The sequence below is a fragment of the Notolabrus celidotus genome, chromosome 9 (assembly GCF_009762535.1).
Source record: "Notolabrus celidotus isolate fNotCel1 chromosome 9, fNotCel1.pri, whole genome shotgun sequence".
Taxonomy (NCBI): domain Eukaryota; kingdom Metazoa; phylum Chordata; class Actinopteri; order Labriformes; family Labridae; genus Notolabrus; species Notolabrus celidotus.
In genome coordinates, this window is record NC_048280.1 from 10303971 (window position 1) to 10323875 (window position 19905).

The following is a 19905-nucleotide window of genomic DNA, read 5'->3' on the forward strand; positions in this document are numbered from 1 at the left end:
AAAAATATCAGAATAAACATCTCTTTGAAAGCTGAACTCGGTTCCTCTCATTTTTTTGTTGTTATGTTTGTATGTTTGGAATTTTGCCATTTTTGTGATGAAAATAAAAAAGAATTTAAAGGTGACATATCATGCAAAATGGACTTTTTAATGGTTCTCTACCTGAAATATGTGTCCCTGGCTTGTCTACAAACCCCCCCGAGAATGAAAAAAATCCATTCTGCCCCTGTTTTGATTTCTACACCTTTCTGTAAATGTGTGTGAAACGAGCCGTTTCAGACTTCCGTGTTTTTGTTACGTAACAACAATATCCGGTCTGTCACGAGTCAGAGCTCGGAGCTTGTTCAGCCCATAGACTGTATAAAATAATACTGAATCCCCCCTCCGTTTTTCATTACCTGCACAAATGTGTGCTAACAAGGAGCTTAGGAGGGAGGCATGCTAGTTGTAGGCTGTCTTAATAAACACAAAGGTCGGTTTTACTCCCCACGTCTGCAGATTTGAAGATCTAGTGGATGATTTTTATTTACCATGGATAAGTGCTAGCGCTAGTTAGCATAGCTACATAGCTACATGTTGTAGCTGTAGCTGTGTACCAAGACACACGTCGACATACTGACAAATAAAACAACAAGAAACACAGAATCTGTGACCAATCCTTCATAAAAGGTCCCGCTGCCTTTCTGGCAGAGGTCGGTTTTACTCCCCACGTCTGCAGATTTGAAGATCTAGTGGATGATTTTTATTTGTCATGGATAAGTGCTAGCGCTAATTAGCATAGCCACATAGCTACATCTTCATAGCTGTAGCTGTAGCTGTGTACCAAGACACACGTCGACATACTGACAAATAAAACAACATGAAACACAAAATCTGTGACCAATCCTTCAGAAAGGCCCTGCTGCCTTTCTGGTAGAGGTCGGTTTTACTCCCCACGTCTGCAGATTTGAAGATCTAGTGGATGATTTTTATTTATCATGGATAAGTGCTAGCGCTAGTTAGCATAGCCACATAGCTACATGTTCGTAGCTGTGTACCAAGACACACGTCGACATACTGATAAATAAAACAACAAGAAACACTAAATCTGTGACCAATCCTTCAGAAAGGTCCTGCTACAGGCGCCTCTCCGTCAGGATCAGATTCTGGATCAGATTCAGAGGGTTGAAGTAACGTGATCTCTGAGCAGCCGTGTATATTCAGCCAACATGTAAACATTAGATCAACGTGCTGGACAGCCGAGGCACATCCACTTCCTGAGGGGGCGTGGTCAGAGGGAAAACAGAGTGTTCTGAGGAGGACTGAAGAAGAGGGCTTTTCAGGCATGCCAAAATCCGATTTCAAAGTGGTTTTTTGAGCATAAACTTTAAAGACATGTTTTGGGGACCTCTTAGACCAATATATATATTGATGAAAAAAGCGTGATATGTCACCTTTAAAATGAGTCTCATAAGGGAAAATACTTCAACTTTAACTGAAATGCTGCAGATAGGAAACTTTTGAAGAATACTGTGGTATCCATGTGTACTCATGTGGCTTTGTTGTATTTCCAGGGAGTTATACTGACGGCATGTGCCAGCAGGACAAAATGCCAACTAATGCAAAAACACTGGGTAAGCTGGCATAAGTACCACACACAACACATCCCAGTGTACAAACTGATGAAAATAAACCAGTCCATGATGACTTTCAGTTTTATATGTATCGCCTCTTATTGCTATTGTGGTTTTAAATACAGGGTTTTAGAAGCACCCTCTGAACAAACACAAAACGTCTTACCATCAGAAAACACAAATTATCTAAGCACCTTGTTTGGGCTTCCGTGTGATATTTTCTGATCAAAACATACTTGAGTTTTCTCATATTAGGGTGTCAAAGTGAGATGAAACGTGAATGAATACATTCATTCCAAGAAACAGGCATACTGGATCAACAGACAAATTGATCTAGCATCAGCAGTGATGTTAGCATTACACAGATTTTTCCTGTTGAAGAGGGAGCTGGACTTATCGATCAACTGAACCACCAACCAACCCTCACCTTAGGCCATGTGATTCCGGTAGTGATAGTAAGAATAACATAGCGAATACAAGCTGCCTAAATGAGCTTCCTCCTCAGGGTTGCTAGGAATCAGACTAAGACACACAATTAGTAGATCAGACACCAGGAAGGAACCAGTAAAGGTGGTTCAGGTGCCTGATTAGGATGCCTCCTTGGTGCCTTCTTTTTGAGGTTTTCTGGGCACGTCCAACTGGTGGACCCAATGAAACCCTGAACACACCACAGAAATTATTCAATGTATAATTTCTTTTTTTTTTGAATATTTTTACATTTATTTATTCATACTTTTTTATTCATTGACTGCCAAATTTTCAGGTTGTATGATAATGAGGGATGGTGTCACTCAGCTATGACATAGCTCACACTGACATATATTAAATGGAACTAAAATACTAACATAAATAATAAATCCCTTAGGGGGAAGAGAAGCTGGCAGCCAGCTAACCTAGGTGATCACCTCTCTTCTCTGATGAAACAATACCATCCTGATGTGGAGCTCTCTAGACACATTGACAGGTCCTCCAATCATATGGCTCTCCCATACTGCCATTTCAAAGCTGGATATTTACCCCGATGATATGTCTCATATACAATTTGCAATGCACTTGTATCTGTATGGTCTCATTTCCTTCTCTTAGTCATAAAGAGCAACATTGTGCATTTCACTCTGTTTTATAACCAGTCAAAAGATCCTCACAGGGGCTTTCATAAAAGATTATGAGCTACACTGAAATACACAAAAACTACTACCAGCTGCCTCTGACAAGGCAAATAGCCAATCACAGCTTAATTCTTTGGAGCGCTACCATGGATGGTGGATCAGATTTAAAAGGGCCATCAGCTCATGGGGGTCACCAGAAGTCAAGGAAAATTATGTGAGCTTGTTGAATCAATACCGAGGTGCTCTAAAGCTGATCTTGAGGAACATGGTTACCTGTTCCACCACACCCAGAGGACAGTGTACTACTAACATGATTCTGTAATATCCTGTATGTTAACTTGAACAGAAAAATGCATGTCATATTTATGTATTTCAAGCTTGTTCAAACTTGGTTTATGTTGTGCGGCCAGGGATTAGGTCAGGTTAATAAAACTATTGGGTGGGATCATGCACAGGTGACATTTGGGGTTCAAATATGTAAAGACCAAGTTTGGTTTACAAGTTTAGCAACAGCTAAATTACATGAAATATGAGTAGCTGCATCACCTGCCATTCTTTTGGTATTATACAGACTAAAAATGACCCACTGGCCCAATTAACCTTTTTGAGAAGAGACTAAACACTGCAGAATGATTCACAAAAAATAAAAAAAATGCACTGACATAACACACAAAAATACCTCAGACATTAGCTTGTTATGCAAATGCCATTTTGTGAGACCAGTGTGGGATCCCTGTAAGTAAAACAAGTGTAAATATTAAAGCTAACAAGGCATACAGTGATACTGTGTCAGACTAATGCTCATCACAGAGCTTACATTTCCTCTCTCTGCATGAGCCTTACCTAAAGAAAACTTATAAGACTGGATCTAAAGCGATTAAAGTGATCCACTGCCAGCTGAGGTATCAGTACGAGTAAAATCCATGCAAGTTCTTTTCACAATCTTTCACACAGAGTGATGCGAAGCAGACAAGCAGCTCCAGCTATTGTCTCCTAAAGCCCTGCAAATCTGCCACAGTCCCCCACCGGCAGCGGCTCACTGGATTCTGCTCCTGTGACAAGCAAGTGACAGATCACCGCAGAGGGGGGAGAAATCTGTCCGTAGAATAATATAATATGACAGAATCTCAGTAGAATACATTTTTCTGCTCATATGACAATCACAGACACCAAGTTTCATCAAAAAATATGCTGTCTCTGTGACATCTGCAGGATATTTCAAGTTTAAATTACCAACTTTATATGCTGATTATACTAAACATGAGGAGAATGTGAGACTCAACAGAGAAAGGGTTGCACAGAGGATCTTCCTTTGAGTTAGGAGTTGCCAATAAACCATTGTTTCGCCACAGCGACCAAGGAATCAATCAATAATCCATCAAATTACCTACAGTCAATTATTTCCATTTCCTTAAGAGTCAAATATTTGCTCTCTCCTCTGACATTTGGGGAAATTAGGCTGTTTGCTATCTTAGCGGCGGTTAGATGAGCAGATTGATTATCAATTTCATCAGTGTGTGTTCAGTGGAGATGAAAGCTGTGTTTAGCCCGGCTTATCATCAAGTCTCAATGCAGGGACCTTTCTCTCTCTACTGGATGTCGCAGTCTTATCCTGATGTTGATCTGGATCATCTTCCCCCGAGGAGATGCAACCTCCAGTTTTTTCCCCTCCATCTACCTATTTTACATGTTAATCCTCTCTCTCTCTCTCTCTCTCTCTCTCTCTCTCTCTCTCTCTCTCTCTCTCTCTCTCTCTCTCTCTCTCTCTCTCTCTCTCTCTCTCTCTCTCTCTCTCTAGCCTTCCCTCTCTCTGTCTCTCTCCTTCTCTCCCTCCCTCCGTGTGTTTCTCTCTCAAACATAGACTGAATAAAGAACGAACCTCGTCTCAGTGATGTCATCCATTGGTGTCTGGAGACACGCAATAAAGCCCAAAGATGGCGGCTAAATTTCTGCTAATCTACAAACAGTTAAAAAGGTAGAAATATAGCCTCACGCTAACAACTGCATTGAGTCGACCCTTTAGCCACACCCTTTAATATCCTTAAAATGATCAAAAATGTATGAGTTATTAAAAAAAATCCCTTCTAGTTGTTAGGAATAAAGAAAGGAGGCAAAGAGACATGTTGAATTCTGCTGTAAAAATCTGCTTTTATTATGGGCTCTATTTGGGATTCCTTGACTTTTGGGGCCAGCCCAAGTGGCCACATAAGGAACTGCAGATTGTGGACTTATACATTGCAGTGCTGTAGTCTTTGATTCAAGCATTGAGTACATTCTAAATGGAGAGGAGGACTCAGACGTAGTCATTGGACAAGACTATTTCTTTTTGTATAGACTCTAATAATTTATCCAATTTCAAGCAATTTATATTATTTAAATTAAGTTGAGTAATAGCGTTTTCATGCATGTGTGCGCAGTGCTTACATGTGCATTTGTTTGTCTATATTGTCACATAGGAAACAAACTCCTGTTGAAATGGTGACAAATACCTAATTTTGTGTTTCATGTATGCCTTTTTAATTTATATGTCATGTCTTGAGTTGAGCTTCAGTGGAGGACTGAAACCCATCCTAAATCTCGGGTCAGATTTGACCTTGAGGACTCAGACTTGGACGAGGACTCAGATAATGGGATACTTGAACTCGGCTTGGTTCGGTTCAGACTCAAGGTTTGGTGACTTGACCACAACACTGCTGTATTGGCTTCATGTTTTCTCACCCAGGTGTTGCTATAAAATCTGTGTTGTTGCTGTACTAGTCTCTCCTGTGATTGTTTGGCATGTCGTCTTTCCACATTCTCCAAATCCATGAATTCTATTATGTTTCAATAACTTCGTATTTCAGCTCTTTCTGTACTCACAGCGTCTAATGCATCTTTGTCTACTCAGTGAGAGACATCCCTCCTCTGTTACTCCTCCAGAGTTTCTTCCTTTTTTTTTCACTGGTTAAATGCTTTCTTGGGTTTTTGTTATTTGACTCAATGGTCTCAGATTTGTTGTCTACAGGCTGCGAACCCCATTGAGGCAAATTGGAATTTCGACCCTGTCTGACTTGAAAGGTAGAAACTGCACGGAGGCCTCTTGAAAACAGCATTTAAACTCTCTTTTTTACAACTAACAGGGATTTTTTATCAGTACTGAACCTGACTTTACCATATTAAATATCGATCCTCTATAACATCTCAAACAGTCAAGTAAAACTCCCATTGAAGGTTATTAGAGCCCAACTTAACATAATATTCAATTGTTTGTTTTGTTCACCAGCAATCCAAGGTAGGAAATTGTAAAAAAGAAAAAAAAAAAAAAAGAAAAAATCTAATCAATAAATTGATGAATCCCCTCAGCTCTATTTACTCTCTGTGTATAGTTAGCCATGAAAAGCATTAAGACTTGCTGAAGCTTTTTTAATAACTCATTAAAACCATCAGCTCACTGCATCTGAAGTGCTGTATACAGCTTCCCCACCACCAGCCCCACACACTGATCTTAATCCAAAAAGCCCTCAGTGGGTTCTTGGATATATAAAGGCTAGCTTGCTGGAAACAATTCATAATATGTAAATAGGTCATTTTAAAAGTTGTGAGACAGTAGTCAACAAAACAATCCCACCTCAAAGTCTGCTCAGTAGTTGTTTTGAAGCTCGTTGGAGCAGAGTATTCTTCCTCCTGTTTTTTGTAGGCTAAAAATATCCCTGACCAATATGTTTTCTGGATGCACAGAGATGAAACAGATATCAGTCAAACTCCCACAGAGAGAGCCAAAAAAGCATATTTCCCAAAAATGTCAGGATATTCCTTTGAACTGAACAATCAAAGACGATTGTTGGAGTTTTTATTCTTCATTCTGAAGTTGTTTCAACACTGGCTGGCTCGCTTTCTGTTATGAGTGAAACATTTAAAAAGTCCATGCCAGCCTTTAGCTCTTCAGTGTCTGGCTCCCTGTAGACCTACTGAGTGGCTGCAGGTGCATATTAATGCAATCACAATATGAAGGACAGCTTAACAAAGACGTTTCAAATCCTGCCTGGCTGGTTTCTGCATTTTGCCCACTCTCATTTAGAGACATATGTCACCAGCCCAAACTTGGGCGCCTGTTTCATTGTGAACTTTTTCAGCTCCCACAGGAGAGCCTCTGACCATTGCCAGCGTCCAGCATCCAGGCTGGCTCAGACAGACACTCTGTGAACCACATTATTTACCCTTTGTGGCGACGGAAGGGTTTCGCTTTGATAACTACAGCATATTTACTTAAAGCTCCGTCCTACATGTTAAATCAAAAGTTAGAACCCTTGAAGATTTTAGTGACTAACACACCAGCACTACAGATGTCCTACAATAACATTTTCTTATTTCACAAGCCTATAGCGAAGATCTCTTAACACAGCATGATCCTAAAAATTTAAGCAAAATGTATACCAAATAAGTGTCTGTATGGAATAAATAATCATGTCATGTTTGTTGACACATTATAAATTAAACATTTTGCAGGATTCTCCTTAAATTCCCCAGAATTGGGAAAACTGATGGCTTAGTCCTAAAATATTGATTATATTGTACTTTAATGCCAGACATGTAAAGTGCAGTGAAAAAAAAACGCAGTAAAAATGTGACAAAGTAAATATAATGTTCAAAGATTTTAGGACAATGTCACAAAGAATGAGTTACAAAGCCTAAAGGCCATCATTTCGAAGTCTGAAGCCCCTCCAATTATGTTTAACATTTTCATAATATACATGTTTTATTGTCATTTAAAGCATTATGAGTTTTTGAAACAATCAAGATTATAAACACATGGATGTCCCTTTCATTTTAAACACAGAATCTTACCTCTATCTTTGATTGATTTTTCAGAAAGGGGTTATAATTGAAGTTAAACAGTATATATAAAGCTTGGAGAGGAGTTTTTATCTGGTTATGAAAAAGACTGAATCTAATACTGATGCCTCAATTTGACCTATATAGTAATTCTATATAGTGGTTTTTAAGGCTTGTAATCACAGCCACTTGGTAAGTGTGAGACAAAGTGACTTACAGCTGAAACAGTTTGTGTTGACATTCTTCACAGCAGAGATTCAAAGTGAGTGATGAGTTGGATTCATTTTTTCATCAGACAACACCACTACGCATGAACATGACAAGGTTGGCAAAGCTACAAGAAAGACTACTTCATCCACGGGGGGCGCCAAAATTAACACAAACAGAAAGTTCCTCATGGGAGCTTTAAAGCTGGGGTTGGTAGTCTCGGAAAACTAGCATGAATTTGAATGTAGCATTTCCTCATAACTCCGTCTAACCTCCCCCGGGAAGGGGGGAGGGTCCCTATTGTAGAATCCCCATGCACGAGCGCCGCTGACTTGTGACCATATGATGGTGACTGATTCAAAACCGGTCCTCACCATAACATTATCATAGTGAAAGTTAAAAACACAAACAAACATGGCTGCTGTTAGTACTCAAAACTGTCATGGTAGCGTTATCCAGTTGTATTGGTGACACGATATCAGGAGAAAAGTTCTAACACATATAATACTGTAACAACTCTACTGTTTGTTAAATGTGTTCAGTGTAGAGGTTCTTAATTCCTACAGTGTTGACAGTTAGTGAAGGCATCAGGAGAAGCAGAGGTGTAGCGTGTGCGAGCGGGAGAGAGGAGAGGCAAGAGAAGAAGTTTTTCATTCATTCAAACATTGGTTGTTGCTTTGTTGGTTGTCGTGATCACAGCCGACAGTGACAGGTTAGTAAAGCTCAACGTGTTCACGAATCAGCTCTTCATCCCTACAGCGTCCGGACAGACGCTACAGCACATATGCATTTTCTGTAGGACTTACTGAATGTCATTTATTCTTCTGCTTGTCAGAGCCCCCGTGGTGAGAGCTTTTTAGATTCTGATCCGGACTACAGTCCTGAGCAAAGCATCTCATCAGGTCAGAGGGGACAGGCCCGAGGTCGAGCGAGAGGGGCAGTAAATAGACTTAGGGGAAGCGGAGGCAGGGGACAGGGAGTGAACACCGGGGAAATGTATGCGCAGGAGGCGGGCAGAATGACAGGACGGGATTTGATTGGTTTAAAATTTGGGGACCCAAAAACCGGTGATTGGTTGGTGTTTTCCCAGGTTTACTCCAGCTGTAGATAGCAGCTTTTTTTCCACTCTTTTTTAAGAACACATTATCTATTGATTGCCATCGGGACATAAAGATCATTTTAACCAGTATGACAAAAAGTGTATCTAAATCTGATTACCAACCCCAGCTTTAAAGTGTGGAAATGTCACACACCTGTTTCTTTAACCAAACCCAAACAGAGGATGCTGTTGCAAATATGCAGCACACCTTCAGCAGATATGGAGAACTAAGTTTGATTGGAGGTACATTAAGAGGAAAGATAACTTTTAACTCTGCACGCCTGAATTCAGAAATAAAGAAAGAGAGGAGGATGATGGTGAGGTTTAGTGGGTGCTTTGAGACACTGGAGGAGAGTTACTGTCAGTAACAAATTCAAACTAACTTAAAGTAAATGACCAATTAAAATGATTGGAAAAACTGGAAGTTAAAAACTGTGATGCAATCTGATGGAGGTGTGATTTTCCCAATGTTTCTTTTCTGCATCACACAGGATCCCCTTTTGAGAATATGTGATCTGCTGTTTTTTGTGTGCCTATTTGTACATCAGAAAAGTTTAATAAAGATGTGAAAAAAAATGAAAAACTGGAAAAAGTGAGTTTTCTGAGCGTTGTGTAAACTCTTTCTATCCTTTCCAGTGATGGCAAATAGTCGTTGAAATTGCTTCACAACAGGATTTGTACAATCTTTCAAACAAGCAGGAACACAACAACCAGAGTGACTCACCATGTTGAGTTTGAGCTCCATGTTGAGGACTCCTCCACTGTCTAAAACAGGCATCAGATTGATGGCGAACACGGCGGCTCTGTCAGGTGGAATCGATATATTGGGCCCAAAGAAGACGTAGAAGTGCACGGAGAAGGTGTCCAGCTCATTACGCAGAGTCGGGCGGATAGGCCAGCACTTGTTGGTGTCAGCTGTGGGAGGGAGGTATACGATACTGTCCTCAGAGGTGTGAAGGTGACTGTCGTTCTGGGACAGACCAGGCAGGGCGGCCATCAACATCGTGTCTGAGAGGGAGAAACCCATCGCTGTGCCAAAAGACTGAGGCATGTTCATGGAGGAGCCGGGCTGGGCTTGGTCCTTTGACAGATTGGACTTGGAGCAATCTAGTCAGAGGAGGAAGAAATGAAATTAAAAAAGGAAATCAATCAAACTGATTCCTGCATGAGCTAAATTCTGCTGGATTGTAGCAGAATAGTTCAAAAACACGATCCCTATTGTAGAATCAAACAAACCTGAGATAATCATGTCAGCTGTTTTACGTGCGTTATTAGAAGCAAAGACTTTTGCAAATGTTTGAAACGATCCCCCTCAGCTGGCACCCGTAGTGTAAACAGCAAGGTTTCAACACTGCTTTTTAATGAGACAAAGATTCACAGTAGTAGCAAACAGCTTGCTTTCACTCAACACAAAGCAACTCACTGCAAAATGGTCATTGATGGCAACTGGCAAAGTACCATCAAATACCGCCAATCCCCGACGGGAAAGGATTTCAAAGGCTTTTCTCGCTCAGCCTGGTTTGCATAGTGTTGTCTCTGAAAGGGTTTGAAGTATTCTAATGTCCGCTCAGGCAGCTGAAGCACTCCTAAAAATACTGAAACACCAAACACTGCTGGCTCGCGGCAGATGTAACTTTAGTGGAGACAAAAAAAGTCTACAATTGGTGAAAAGTAAAATTATATAGCTTATGAAATGTTTCATAACGTACATAAGAGAGTTAGCCTTCATTTGCTTTCATACACGGCTCGATACATAGAGTCTCTTTGATGCCCACTGATCTATTTAGAGCAAGACACCTGCTGTGAAAATACTGTATAAACAACAATAATAAATAATAAAGTGCAACCTAGTTTCTCCACTTCCTGTCTGGTTGCTACAGTGATAACTTTAAATGAGAGTAAGTTCAAATAAAGGCATGTCTGTGAGACAGCTCATTTTAACAAGAGGAGAAGGTGACACCAGATGGTCCCTGAACCTAGGGTGTTCTTCAGTTTAAATCCACAAAAGGTCAAGTAAGATCGGCCTGGCAGGCAGGGGGGGAGAGTGTGAATAATTAGTGTCTGCGTTTCCATGGTGACAAAGTGCACCGTATAGTGTCCGACAGAGGGAGGGGCTCGCTTCATGGGAGTAGACTTCCCGCAGATTTGTGAGCCCTCCCTGTGGAGTGGGCATAAAAAACATTTCAGCTTTCCACAACCTTCAAACAGCATGCAGCACTTAAGCGTGGCATCACTGGCCTCTGAGGAGGAGCCCTGCACGCATCGCCTCAGTTTGGGCACCGCTCTCTTTTTATGTACATACATGCTTCTAAATGGACTGACAGTGTGTGGCCTCCCTTCTCTTATCAAAAACACATGTCCAAAAATTCAATTTGTGCCTCACATATCTGTGAGAAGCACAATGATCTTGGAAATGCTTTCAGGAGACAGTTGGAGGTTTTAGCGTTGAAGAATCAATCATTCTTGGAGAGCACCTGTGCAGTTTGAAAGCCAAAAAACCCTCTACACTTTGCCTGCATAATTTTAGATGCTGGATATGCTATGCTGCAGCGATTTGCTTGAGCTTCTTTTTGGCCTAATTTATGATTCCTTAGGTTTACAAAAGCCATATTGTGTCACACTGAACATTAAAAAGCAGCAAGAAGAAAATGAAGGACAAATATGGAAGTAAACAGACTGCAGTGAAAAACATTATAACATTAATCAAAAGAACAACCCATTACTTCCAATAATCCTTTGATTATTATGTTTAATTCTATACATTGGTTAAAAAAAAACATTAAAGAAACCAGCTTCACATCACCGATTGAAAAACTCTCTTGTCCATACAATAATTTATTCCTATTTTATTCCAAGACTCCCAGGGATTAAATCTTACAGAGGAGGACGGGTATTCTCTTCTTCTCATAACGGATCACATGTAAAAATTTAATCAACTTGTTTGTTTTACAGCTACGAAGCACTTCATTTTTAAGCTTTACTGCCCTCTTTTATTTATAATGAACACAAATATGATGAGATTTACAAACAATCTGTCATTTTCTCTCATAGTTTCTTGAAAGTCAGTATTCATACTTCAATATTGGGATTCTGTGATTTTGAAAACCTTACAACGGCTCAAACCTGATTATGTTCAACACTTTGTCACAAGGAATAAACTAGGGATGCACAATATAATCAGCATTATATCAGTATCAGCCAATAAAAGCTCAAGAAGTTAATTACTCGTATCTGCAGATATGAAAATTTTCCCTGATATTTATGGCTGATAAGGTGACACATTAATTATGCACACGCAATGACAGCTTGAGCGCACCAACAACAAGCTTCATCATGTCGGCTGTATGGAAAGATTTTGAAGTGTGGACACAGACAGCATGACAGCTATTTGTAATGCTTGTAAAGCACAGGTGAAGGCAGGAGGAGCAAAACAACAGTCCTTTGCCTCTACTTATTTAATTGTGCATCTCAAAAAATATCATTCTGAACAGCACCAGGAGTTTCTGAAAAGGAGGAATGTCAGCAGCGTATACTTCGGTAATTTGACAAAGCTAAAACGCGAAAAAAACTCAAAGGTAAAGGAGCTTAACAAGAAAATAATTGAATTCAGCACGGTGGAGTCAGATTTGGTCTCCTGCCGGCTAATGATGTACTTGGATAGGTATCTGTATCAGTATTGGTCAATGTGAGTTTGAAAATATTGACATATCAGATATCAGCAAAAATACAACATTGTGCATCCCTCAGATCAATTGCATCATTTCTAACTTTGATACACAGAGGAGGAAGGCTTGCACAGTTTCCAACACCAAACCTGCACAAATGACTTGAGCAGAAACAACATAATTACCTGCACACCTTCAGCAAAAAATCATACTGATGGTGAATGGGTTACTAAAGCATCATTGCAAAAAAAAATTATATACTAGTGATTAATATGGATAAATGCAACAAAAAGGGCAAATTTCACAAAACTGCAAAGCTTTTGTCACCCGTTTGTCACGTGTTATCTCAAGAACAGTATCTTATATGAGTTATATTTCCAGTGGGTGCATTATTCATTGTGCAATCAGCACTTGTTATTTATTCTTTGTGTATTCCTCCCTCAGTGGCTTTGATGTCATTGCCTTTCTTGCTCTATAACCTGAAGCTAATGGTGGCTAATGTAAGATAAAGCTATCATGCTTTAGTTACATATTGTGTGCTGCGTGATTACTTTGCCGTTCCTCTTAGATTCTGCTGCTGTTACACTTTGTTTTATCTTGTTCTTGAGCTGCTTTGAAAGGCTGTTGTTTGAACAAAGTTATGCAGGCTCAATTTAATCCATTAGATTTTCAAATGTACGTCTTCAAAGTGACTGAATTGAACAACAAATGATGGACCACTATCTGCATGGCCAGACTGATGCTGTCTACTTAATGTTAATATTTTCCTTCTTCATTTCTGTTAGTTTACCTGATGTAAAATGATGCTTTTTGCCACATTAGCATGGGAAGGCTTATTTCACTTGTTAGCAGAACAAGTGTTCAAGTAGGGACACATCACACTCTGTTAAACAAACTCACCTGTGACCTGCACCCCGATGCGGAAGTAGACGTTGGAGTTACTGAGATATCTCTCCACCAGAATGTAGTACCATTGTTCCCAGGCAGGTACAAGGGTGTCTAATTCACAAGGGTTCCACTCCCTGCAGTCGAGGGCACTTGAGTTATGCACCGGAGGCGCCCGGGCTCTTATCTTCAGCACCACGGGACAGCTCTCACTACTCTTGTTCCTGGTGCTGCAGTTTACCAGCTGAACCTTCACCTTTGATATATAATTGGGGATGAACACTCTGCACACGCACACACAGACAAAAACACACACAAAGAAGCACGTTTAAAGCAGCACTAATACCTAGTGCTCAGGCTGTATACGATATAAAACAGTAAAAAGGCATTGTAGTGCAGGATCATTTACGGTTATTGGACAAAAACAGTTAGGAAAGCACCAATAATTGTCTCCAGAGAAGATTATTATACCTTTGCTTTGATAGTTCTGATTGTATAAACTACTATTATTGTAATGTAACCTGTGCTTTGCTGTTCTGAATCAGGTAAGCCTCTGATTTTGCTGAGAATTCATAAATAATATTGTAGAAGTATCATAAAAATGAATGGTCTTCAAATCTTTTTGCCTGTCTTTTGATATTAACACCCGTGGTCTGCGTTGTCTTGTGCTTAAATTAAACGTATATATCATATGCACACAGTAGAGACTTAAAAACTATCAACAAACTTACTTTAAATGTAAAGGAACTTATATCTAAATAATAAAAACATTTCAACACCCTTTGTGTCGTTTATCTTAATAAGATAGTTTCAAAATATCATGGAAACATTAATAGAAATCCTAAAAATATCAGATTGCTTTTGCTCACAGTATTGAGGTGACTTTTAGAGAGGAGAAAGTTAATAAAGGTGCACAGACCAGAAGCACACACCTGAAAATTGCATCATTTTTAAAATGAAAAACTGAGGTAAGCTTATGAAGAAGACTGTAAGAAAATCATAACGTTAGAGGTAGATGAGTGGGTGGACCGAGGAGGTAGATTGAGCAAAATGTAAAGTTTATTCTTCTCATAAAAAAGGTGTGTAATTTCAAATCCAACACACCCTGACTTTTTGGTTTTTGGGAGCACAGACACTTACTTATAAAGTGCAGATCTGTTATGGGCTGGAATCATCTGGTCGATGAAGTATCCTGGATAAAGCACCGAAATCCCGATCAGCCTCTGGACGATTAGTTGAGGCTGGAACAGATACTGGCATTCTTCAGACAGACCCTGCGCACATAACACACAGCAGGGGTTCAGATGGTAATATAGTGGTTAACTCAGCAATATTTCTTAAAAGCCGGTAAGCAGGAGATTAGATATCATGCAGACCGGCTGAAAATCCCTAATGGGCTGTGTGCACAAAGTCTGTCGCCCTGCTGGATTAATATCACTCTGTCCTCACTCTGACGGCCACACAGCGTAACATGCACCCGCTATTTCGCTCGTGTTGTTCTGAACCATTAATGCTTGATGTGCATTACTCTGTGAGATGAGCCGAGCAGCCAGAACGACTGAGAGGCAGGAGGCTGTGAATTGTTCCTGCGCATGATCTGCTGTGAAATTTGTTTTAGAAAGGAGCCGGGGCCTTCTGCACCTGATTCAAAGGGACAGGTGTGAATGCCAAATGAGCCCCTTCATTTCTGTCAAACAGCCCTCAACCCATCCTGCTAGAGGCACAATTACTGTGACATGTGGCATTAGTCTGGGAGCTGCTGAGGTGACCCTTTGATTTATTACAGCCTGTCAGTCGGACCTGGGCATGCGTCATGTAGAGCAAATTAGGTTTTAATTAACGTGGAGCCAGTATGGGATTTTGAAGGCCAATGTTTTTACATTATAACTGCAGACAGCTTTTGATGACATTCAAAAGCTTTAAATTTAACTATCTTCATGCCAAAAAAGATATAAGCATTAATTTACTTCCCCCAGACTGAAATTCAGTCTTGGCAGGATGCTTAAGCCTCTGAAAATCTATTTAGGCAATAGAGCACTAAAACTCCCAATTGAAACCCTGACTAATTGCTTTATTTAGCTCCGTCAGACAGAATGACGCCCCGAGAAAATACAATTTTCAGGAAAACTCTGGGGTATACAAAAAGTTTCTTTTTTATTAGTTACACCTGAGCAATCTAATGCAATCTATTGCAATGTTACTGCAGTAAGTGCAACCTATGAGAGCTTCTGTTCAGCTTTATTGAACTTTATAGTCATCTCTGAGTCTGTAATTAGTAGAGATGAGTTGCACTGAGTGTGTGTTGTACTTTGAATACTCCTGTTTACACACACTAATCAGAGAGAAGTGAATACCTCCCATTTGACTTTTAAGGCTCACATTAGGATTGTTTGCGGAACTACAGAAAATAGCATCCGATAGGTAAAAAGTTTTTTTCAAGATTTAGTTAATTATGTGTAAAAAGAAATTTGAAATTGCAATGTTTAAAGCTTGTCTTGTTGAAGTTCTGCACTGAAGACTGAAGTAGGGTCTTGGCTGGGAACTGTAGGATCAGTGATTTTAGTCCCATTGAAGACCAGGTCTGGAAATTGGGCTGTTAGCTGGAGAGATGCCAGTTTACTTCTTGGGAACTGCCAAGAAGCCTTGGAGCAAGGCACAACCCCCAACAGCTTGGGGTGCTTGTTTGTGTGCAGCCCACTCACTCTGACCTCTCTCCATTAATGCATGTCCACAGGATCCTGATTGTGTACGTGTGTGTATTTGAGCCTATGATCCAACACCAGAGTGAAAAAAATGAATTTCCCCACAGGGATTAATGAAGTGCAATGAAGTTGGAGTAACTTACTCCAGAAGCACCAAGACATTGGGTCTTCCAACCAATCGATTTCAGGAATCATTTGGAACCAAGCGGAAACATCCGGTCTAAAAATATGAGTCCAACATGGAAATGCTAAAAACTGCAGTTCATCGAAGATCTGCTTGAGGCTGGCTCCGGAAGTACCGGAAACCACATACACACAAATTTAAAAAAGCCGATCTTTACAGCAGAAATAAACATGTTTACATCCTGGTACAAAAGACGAGTCTAGTCTGGATAGCTCATTTCTCAATCAGCACACACTGTAGGGGTGTGAATTTTTTTCTAACACAGCAATTTCGAAGATATTGAGATTCCGAGTCTTCCAATGAGAGGCACACCTGACTTGATTGACATGTGGGAACACTTCAGCTGTTGGCTAGGAGGCTCAAAGCCCGCCTATTTACGTCACAATCGCTCAACAGCAGCAATATGGCTGCTGCCGCCGATTGGCCTCAAAACAGCGCTTCAGAAACAGATGGGGGACGTCACGGATACTACGTCCATATTTTATACAGTCTAGGTGTGGAACGCAACTAAGGAACTCTGAAAAACTTCAGTAACCCTGAATGCAAAATCCACTGCTCCCTGTATCAACAGTTATAAAGCTGTCCATTTAATAGTGTTTATTTGCAACTTAGTCTTGGATAAAACATCAATTACACTGATAGTACTGTGTAAGTTCTATCTGTAGACATGTTGTTATGTTGCTTTTGCAAGCAAACTATCATGTAGTGTGTTGTTATCGCCTGGTATTAGCTAACAATTCTCACAACAACAGACACTAATGGCTAAACAACTTTCCAACTCGTAACTGGAGCACGGTCAACTCATATACGACCATAAGCCCCAGCTTCAACATAGACCGCCGGGGTAAATGGAAAAAAACAGCCTAAAATCTACACAATTTTCTCTAAGCAAACAAGACCTCCAGTCTTGGGGTATGTGTCATACGAAGAGATCGCCAAAACAGCCTTTGATTACATTTTTCACAGCGAAGATTCTAAATAAGTGATCAGGACATAATCAGAAGAGAATAAGAGGTACTGCTTTGTCCACACAGGGGGCACCAAATTCAACACAAATAGAAAGTTCCTCACATGAGCTTATATAAGTACATAATGAAAAAAAAACTATATATCAAAAGGTAACTTCAAGGAAGTATAAAATAATTTCCACAGTTATGCCTGATAGACATTTGTTCTAGAAAATGTAGAAATAAAGGGACTCATCTACATAAATACATTTTTGAAATGTCAGGAACCATTTGTAATGATGGAAATTTCAGCAAGTCACAGAAATATGAGGCTCGATGCTTCTTTGCTTTTGGTTTCCTAAGTATCATGTGCGCTTAGTTCAGCATTTGACTTGGGATTTCTTCAAATGCAGTCTGCATTCTCCCTGTTTTGCTTGCATTCCTTCCTCTCTGTGTCTCCTCTCTGAAATGAAACATCACATCTTGGTTGCCGGAGAATCGCTTCACAAAGCATAATTTGAAATGGGTATGTTATTTTCATCTCTACAGTGCCTCATTGGAGGAGGGTCACATTTTAGCCACAGCAGCTTCTATTCCCACTGCTGCCAAAGTAAAGTCTTTTTTTTAACATGCAATTTTGACAGCAACTTCTGATGATAGTTTTGATTGTTGTGTATTCCAGTTACACCTTTTTCCTGCCAGAGGAAATCACAAAGGAAGCAAAACCGAACACCACGCCAGCAACATACAAATTACCTGAAATGGAAATCAGCAGGTGTTTATGTGGCCAAATAGGAAAACGTGACGGGATCAAGGAGAAACTCTCTGACTCTGTTCTGCCTCTTTGAGCTCTGCAGCACAAGCTGGAATACTAATCCCAGCAGATACTTACATCATTTCTCAGTTAAGTAACCATGAAGAAAGTGTGTTGGATGTAGATCTCATTTAGGATAGATTACATAACACTTTCCCATTAATAAGATTCCGTTTTACCACTCTCTATTACAGAATGATGTATAACAAAGCAGAGATCAAAGCTCCCATTTGCTGCTTTAAACAGCTCAGGCTGGGTCAGATTTTCCCACATGCAGCTCCTGCTCTAGTCAGAGTTGTATTTGTAAGACTGTTCTCCATTTTTGGTCTAGACTTACACATTTTTCAAACTATTGACTAAATGCTCATTAAAAAAAGAATCCTACAGACTTTAGCAATCCTCTCACTTTTTAATTTGTACTACCAGAAGGTCATCATCTGCACCGTGCATCTATATGCATTTTTGTGCGTGACAAAACAGATGGCTGTGCACCTTGAGTCTTGTTCTGCTTGAGGTTTCTTTTTCCCACTGCTGCCAAGTGCTTGCAAATGTGTGTTGTCTCTATCAGGGATGAACAGATGTATCAGTTTAACATCAGCATCAGCCAATATCGGCACTTTATTGAGGAACATCAGTCATGGGCAAATAACGTGCAATGCCCCCGATGTCAGTGGCTGATGTTTATCTGTTGTGTCCAATCAATTTAATTCTGGCAAGCTAGCATACCATCCTGAGAGGAGGGTTTTTTTTTTTATTGGGCTGAAAAGTCACCTGTTGAATAAACTCTGGAGTTGCATAAGAGGGCAGTGGGTGCTGTGTGCACACACGTGAATTATTGTCATGGTCCAACTTCAGAGAAAATGTCAGCAGTGTGGAAGTATTACACTGTCTCTGAGATAGATCAGCAGCATGCAGTTTGTAGGACATGTTCTAGTGACATTTCAAGAGGAGAGAGCTGGAAACAATATAAATACATCAATCATAGCTCTTTTGAAAACAGACATAAAGGACTACTACAGGGTAATAAAAAAAACAAGTGATGCCCTGTTTTCTCTTTTTCTTCTTTTTCTTCACATATTTTGTTTTGTCATTGTAATGTACACACTGTATAATTCAAATATTCTATATATTTCTTAACTCTCTTTTTTATTCCCTATATTTCTTCTTACTTTTATTCTGTGTACGAGCAATTGAAGTTGGAATTTTGATTACAACGGTGATTCTTAAAAGGTCGGGAGGGAGCTTCTGTTTTGATTTGGTGCTACATAAATAAAAAACTTTCTGATTAAAACGTGAAAAATGAAAAGTCTTAACATCTATTTAGATTAGCAAACACCCTGAAAGTTCTGTACATATGGTTACTGTAGAGTGTATCCAAAAAGCTTTGGAAATCTACCAACTTCTCTTCTTGTAACACCTGAGGTACATATTTGCGGTTTTGAAGTGCGCCTCAGTTTCACCAACAAAAAATTATTGCTAGCATGAAAAAAAATACATATACAAATTCTTAATTGAAATAATGACATTCATTTGTGGCTCACCTTGACTGAGATCTTGCCTTCATCCTTGGGTAAATGTGCGGCAAGGAACCAGTCTCCAGGGAGCGGGCTGGTTACATTGAACGCTCCTGTTGTACGGTTCGGAAGAGTCCAGGTGAGAGTTACAGCAAAGGATCCTGGGACGACTGTATCCCGAGGGAAGCGGGTGTACAGAGGATTTATTACTGGAGGAGCCCCGGACCTGAAGTACCTGTTTACCAGAGAACAGAAATACAATCCTAAGACCTAATATTTTCATAAACAACAGAAGCATCTGCTGAAATATGAAATGCACCCAGAAGAACAGCTGACAGTCTGAGCACAGATGGC

The 19905-nt window shown here is 40.0% G+C and overlaps 1 protein-coding gene across 2 annotated transcripts in view; it reads right to left on the reverse strand.

Annotated features, from left to right (window-relative positions):
* Positions 1–19905, reverse strand: part of tmem8b (transmembrane protein 8B) — a 55776-nt gene that overhangs the window by 28328 nt on the left and 7543 nt on the right. For both annotated transcript variants that reach the window (XM_034691098.1, XM_034691099.1), the window contains exons 3-6: positions 19579–19786; positions 14531–14664; positions 13406–13674; positions 9565–9947 (exon numbers count right to left, since the gene is read on the reverse strand). In XM_034691098.1, coding sequence (XP_034546989.1) covers positions 9565–9947; positions 13406–13674; positions 14531–14664; positions 19579–19786 — 994 coding nt within the window. The remainder of the gene's footprint in view (positions 1–9564; positions 9948–13405; positions 13675–14530; positions 14665–19578; positions 19787–19905) is intronic.